The sequence below is a fragment of the Ailuropoda melanoleuca genome, chromosome 10 (assembly GCF_002007445.2).
Source record: "Ailuropoda melanoleuca isolate Jingjing chromosome 10, ASM200744v2, whole genome shotgun sequence".
Taxonomy (NCBI): Eukaryota; Metazoa; Chordata; class Mammalia; order Carnivora; family Ursidae; genus Ailuropoda; species Ailuropoda melanoleuca.
Window position 1 is genome coordinate 3,731,311 of NC_048227.1, and position 6,000 is coordinate 3,737,310.

A 6,000-nucleotide genomic window follows, 5' to 3' on the forward strand; every position below is an offset into this window, starting at 1 on the left:
CTGGTCTCCAATGGCCGATCCTGGGAGGGGGCTGCCCAGTTTGCAACAGTCAAGTCTTTTGCCTGGAGCCCAGACTTTCCAAACCAAAGTCCTGTGGTTTCTAAATCCACACACACCCTTTCCCCGGGAAAGGCCGAAGCTCTGCAGAGGTCAGCAGCAAACAAGGCGTGCTCCCTGGGAGGGAGTGAAACAAAACCATGGTCCGGAGAATGCCCACCCCCACACACACCCATATATACTGGCACTTGCTTCCCTCTGCCTCTAAGAACGATGTGTTCTCAGCCTACGGGGAACTAAGCAGACCCATTCTCCATCTCCAAACTGTTAGGCAAGGGGCTCCCGGCTGACTCAGTTGGTAGGTAGAGCACATGACTCTCAATCTTGGGGTCATGAATTCAAGCTCCACACTGGGCATAGAGCTTACTTCAAAAATAAAAAATTAGGGCAACCCTCTTGGGTTCCCTCCCTCTTTGGGAGCTTTGTACTATCGCTCAATAAACTTTACTATCACTCAATCCATCACTCAATAAACTGTTTTGCTGCCCACCAAAAGAAAAAAAAAAAATTGGTAAGGAGCCTGAGGTCAGACTCAAGCTGGACCTGATCAGCCGAAACTGATTCTCCACAAGAAAAGGCCCGCTGGGGCTTCCTGACAGGTCCAGCACAGGCATCCCCTGCGGTCTGCGCAAAATCAATCCAGGGACGAGGACGGACACGTGATCTTCCTCAGGCGTGTCTGGGAACCGTATGGCTAGAACCAGATAACGACCACTTCTGAGTGGTTTGAAGCGTGAGGGTTAAAAAGAGTTTAACGCACTTTTCAGAATGTAACATTTCAGTTTTTTTTAAGGAACAGAAGAAGAAAGAAAGAAAGAAGAAAGAAAGAAAGAAAGAAAGAAAGAAAGAAAGAGGAAGGAAGGAAGGAAGGAAGGAAGGAAGGAAGGAAGGAAGAAAGAAAGAAAGAAAGAAAGAAAGAAAGAAAGAAAGAAAGAAAGAAAGAGAGAAAGGAAGGAAGGAAGGAAGGAAGGAAGGAAGGAAGGAAGGAAGAAAGAAAGAAAGAAAGAAAGAAAGGAAGAAAGAAAGAAAGAAAGAAAAAGAAAGAAAAAAAGAAAAGCAACATTAAGTAACTGCCCAAAAAACATCCCCCCTCCCAGAGGTTTACCAGTCAGGCACCCAAAGAAATCACAGGATTCACAAACCAACTGATGAGATGTCTGGAATGATGTAAATAAGCCAAAGGAAGAGACAGAGACGAAACAAGATTGGTCATGTGTTAACTATGAAAACTGGGCACTGGTTGTGGCGGGTGGGGGGGCGCCTGGCTGGCTCAGGCAGTGGGGCAGGTGACTCCTGATGTCAGGGTTCTAAGTTCAGGCCCCACGTTTGACATAAAGCTTACTGAAAAAAACAAACAAAAAAGAATAAACACTAAAGGGAAAAATAATATCTTTTAAACAACTGGGCAGTGGGTACAACAGAAAGGCTCCTCACATTTCATGACATGAAACTGTTATACCCCGCATATTTTGCATTATAAAACCTTTGTGAGGGGCGCCTGGGTGGCACAGCGGTTAAGCGTCTGCCTTCGGCTCAGGGCGTGATCCCGGCGTTGTGGGATCGAGCCCCCACATCAGGCCCTTCCGCTATGAGCCTGCTTCTTCCTCTCCCACTCCCCCTGCTTGTGTTCCCTCTCTCGCTGGCTGTCTCTATCTCTGTCAAGTAAATAAATAAATCTTAAAAAAATAAAAAAAATAAAAAAAAATAAAACCTTTGTGAATCACAGGATCAGTCGGAAGAGGTGCACAATGCTCTGGGTTTTCACTCTGCACTCTGCCCCACTTCCTAGGACTCCACTTCTCCAGGGGGCAATGTCTGGAACGTGCCGTGCGTCATGCCACAAGCCGTTGCCTCCACCAGACATGCCACCACACAGGAAAACTGTTACTTTCAGAACTTGGGCTCAAACACAGTGAAGGCCTCCCAGCATCAGCCAGACAGGCCTAACCCCCCCAACCCTGCCCCGCCCCTGCCCTACCACGTACCCTCCGCCCCCTCCAGCCTCCTCTGATGAACTGTCACCGTTTGCCTGCTTGCTTATCTCCTCACTTGGCCAAGAATGGCTCCTCCAGAACAGGGATTGCTTTTTCATTTCCAAGAGAAAGAAGCACAGAACCAGGTAAGTCAACAGACCACCGCTTCAGAATGATCTGAAGCATTACAAGAAACAGACCCCAGGGGCGCCTGGGTGGCACAGCAGTTAAGCGTCTGCCTCGGGCTCAGGGCGTGATCCCCGCGTTATGGGATCGAGTCCCACATCGGGCTCCTCCGCTGGGAGCCTGCTTCTCCCTCTCCCACTCCCCTGCTTGTGTTCCCTCTCTCGCTGGCTGTCTCTCTGTCACATAGATAAATAAAATCTTAAAAAAAAAAAAAAGAAAGAAAGAAACAGACCCCAGAGGCACCTGGGTGGCTCAGTTGGTTGAGCGTCTGCCTTCGGCTCAGGTCATAATCCCAGGGTCCTGGGATCGAGCCCCACGTCAGGCTCCCTCCTCAGCAGGGAGCCTGCTTCTCCCTCTCCCTCTGCCGCTCCCCCTGCTTGAGCTCTCACTCTCTCTCTGTCAAATAAATAAATAAAATGTTAAAAGAAAGAAAGAAACACAGACCCGACTCCCAGAAACTCCAGGAGTAATCCTGGGCATTTACCTTTTAAAACCAGTAATGACTTTCAGAATCAGACCACCTCATTCTGGAATCCTGTAGTGGGGAGAGTTGTACAATCTTGTGAATATATTCTTTAAAACTGCTCTGGGGCACCTGGCTGCCTCAGTCGATGAAGCATGCAACTCTTGATCTCAGGGTTGTGAGTTCAAGCCCCATGTAGGGGGTAAAGCTTACTTTAAACACACATACACTTTAAAACTGTGAATTCTATGGTGTGCAAACTACGTATCAATAAATAATAAATTGAACATCCCAGAACGGACCTTGATCTCCACATCCACGGTAGAACAAGAAATCCACAAAGTTACAAGAGGCCTCACTGGCCAGGTCGCTCATATGTGCTTCAAGGAACAAAGGGCCCTTTAGCAGGGGTACCAGGACCCCCTAAAACCCCGTAAGACTAAGGTACCAGCCGTACACACAACTACCTGGAATCAGCTAACACAGCCAGGCTACCCCACAACTATTCCTCGAAGCGCTGTGGTTTTCTGGCCCTTCAATCCCACCACAGTCTACAGGCCCCTCAATCAAGGGGCCCCTTCTAAGCCAAACTCACTTCAAATGAAGAGGAGCTGCCAGCAACCCCAGCCCCATCCATTTCAAAGAAAACATTTGAACCTCTGACTCCTGTACCCCAGAGCACAGGTAAGCCCCTAAGACTAGAAGTGCACTCAAGGGTCCAAGTCCCAGATGATAAATAGACACACAGGTGTGCACAAGTACACATAAAGATAGGGAGGAAGCAACAAATGAAAAGACGCCAGTCAGAGTCCAGATCCCCCATACCCTGGTCTACAGATAAAATACCTTGCACCACATTACAGGGACTCAGACCCAGACTTGTGGAGAACTAGGGAAAGTAAGCCAGAAGTGCACTCAAGGGTCCAAGTCCCAGATGATAAATAGACACACAGGTGTGCACAAGTACACATAAAGATAGGGAGGAAGCAACAAATGAAAAGACGCCAGTCAGAGTCCAGATCCCCCATACCCTGGTCTACAGATAAAATACCTTGCACCACATTACAGAGACTCAGACCCAGACTTGTGGAGAACTAGGGAAAAGAATTCCAGGGTAAGCCAGAAGTCTCCCAGGTAAAATGGGTTTCCTCCATTACCCCCCAAGTCACACAACAAGCAGGCGTAGAGAAAAGCGGCCTAAAACTGAGCATTCAGAGATAGTGGACGGGTTGCAGAGAGGACGTGGAAGACGAACGTCTCATAGCTCCAAGGGCTGAGCCCAGGTACAGGGGCATGGGAAAAGGGCCTGAGAGGCCTACTGAGCACGGAACTGTGGGGGCGCAGAGGCGGCTAACAATTCTGGCGAGCACGACTGTGAGAATGGGAAAGGGATGGAAAACCCAAGGGGGAGAGAGCTTGTGCCTTCGCAACAGGGTGAGGGCCTGAGGGACGGCGCGAGGCAAGGATGGGGCAGGGGGCATCCCTATGGGAAGGACCGGGCGAGGCCAGGGTCGGGGCAGGAAGGACCAAAACCGGCCGACGCCAGGGCTGGGGTGGAAAGGGCCAAGCGCAACCGGGGTAGGGGTCGAGGTCAGGGCGGGAAGCACAGAGCCGGGCCGCAGTTGGGACGGGAAGGAGGGAGCGGGTTAGGGGGCTGGATGGAAAGGACGCAAAGGAGACCGGGGCGGGATGGGAAGGCCCGAGCGGAGCCAAGGCCGCGGGGCAGCAAGGAGAGCGGAGAGAGGCGCCGGCCGTACCTCTCCGGAGCTGGCCATGTCGAAGGCGGGCGGGGCCGCGGCCGCCGGAGCCGCAGCCCCAGGGCCTTCCCCTGGCCCGCCAGGGATGCTCAAAGCCGGCGCGTCCGCGGCTCTACAGAGACCCCGGTAGGGGGCGGGGCCTCCCGCCACTTCCGGCGCCTGCCTAACGCACTTCCGCTCGGCAGCCGGCGTACCCCGCACGGCCGCCATGTTGGGTGCGGCGCTGTTGCCAGGGGCCCTACTAAGGCGCGGGGTGAGGCTGGGAGGACCCTGTCCCCCGCAGCTGCCTCTTTGACCTGGGCTCCCCCTCCTCTGCTCCTGCCTGCTCCTTTCCAGGCACACTGGTCTCCCCCTGCCGGCCCAGTCCTCTCCTGCCTCCAGGCCTTGGCATTTGCGTCCCCGTGCCGGCAAGGGTGCAAGAGCTACATGTCGGACCACCTCGCAGCAAACGGCGTCGGCTCCTCCCTGCAGTCCACACCCACCCTAAACTTGCCCGGTCTCTTGTATTTTTCTCCATAGCTCTTTGCACTATCTGACCCACTGTGTCTTTTCTTTTTTCTTTATTTCTGTTTTGTTTTGTTCTCTCCCTGTACTCAGCGGCAGGATTGCGGGGACCTAGGATGCTCCCTGACATGTGCTCGGCACTGAATAAATCCTTGCTGGGTAGCTGAACGTGTGGATGACGTGCCCTCACCCCTAACGCTTTGCATGTAAAAAGCATTTACGAATAAAAATCCGTGGGGAACACTGTCCCGAGTGACCCCAAGCATGTATATGTGTCCTGCAGTTGCTGGAACAAAGCGCCACCACCGTGCGGGAAGGGGGGGGGTCTTAAACCACAGAAATGTATTCTCTCACAGTTGTGGAGGCCAGAAGGAGGAAATGAACTGTCGACTGGGCGGTGCTCCAACAGCTCTAAGGAAGCATCCCTTCTTGCTCTTCCTAGCTTTGGGTGGTGGCCAGCAATCCTTGGAGTCCCTTGGCTTGCCTCGGCATCACTCCAAGTTCTGCCTCTGTCTTTGCAGGGCCATCTTCCTTTCTGCGCGCGCAAGGGTATCCTCTCTTGTAAAGACACCACTTGTGTCGAATTTAGGGTCCACCTTAATCCAACATGACCTTATCCTAACTAGGGACATACGCAAGGAGCTTATTTCCAAATAAGGCCGCATTCTGAGGTTCTGGGCGGACACGAATCTTTGGGGGACACGTTCAACCTAGTACATCAGGTTTCATATGTTCTCCCGGGCCTCATTTACCTCCCACCTCATTGGGTTGAGCCTGTTAGTATCAAGAGGCCTTTGATGAGGTCCTTCTGTGGGTGGACCATCCTGGGGGCAGGCACAGGCCTTGCCTCAAAGAGTTCATGGTTTAGTCAACAGTTAAATACCACTTCAGGCATAATAAATGTGAGTGTTAATGGAGGCGCCATTGTTTACGATGGAAGGCTTGACAATGAAGCCCAACTATGACCTAGGCAGGCGTCTGGAGTTCAGAGGCCCACGGTTCTCCTCCAGTCCTAATTCCTGACCCATTCCTTCTTTTCCCCCCACAATCTGTAATCAGG

The 6,000-nt window shown here is 52.1% G+C and overlaps 1 protein-coding gene across 1 annotated transcript in view; it reads right to left on the reverse strand.

The window, feature by feature from the left end:
* FBXL18 (F-box and leucine rich repeat protein 18) overlaps positions 1-4,593 on the reverse strand; it is a 41,012-nt gene extending 36,419 nt beyond the window's left edge. Inside the window, 1 exon segment of the mRNA XM_034669764.1 lies at positions 4,437-4,593. Within this exon segment, the coding sequence (XP_034525655.1) occupies positions 4,437-4,454 (18 nt within the window). The 5' untranslated portion in view covers positions 4,455-4,593.
* Positions 4,594-6,000: the final 1,407 nt, after the last annotated feature.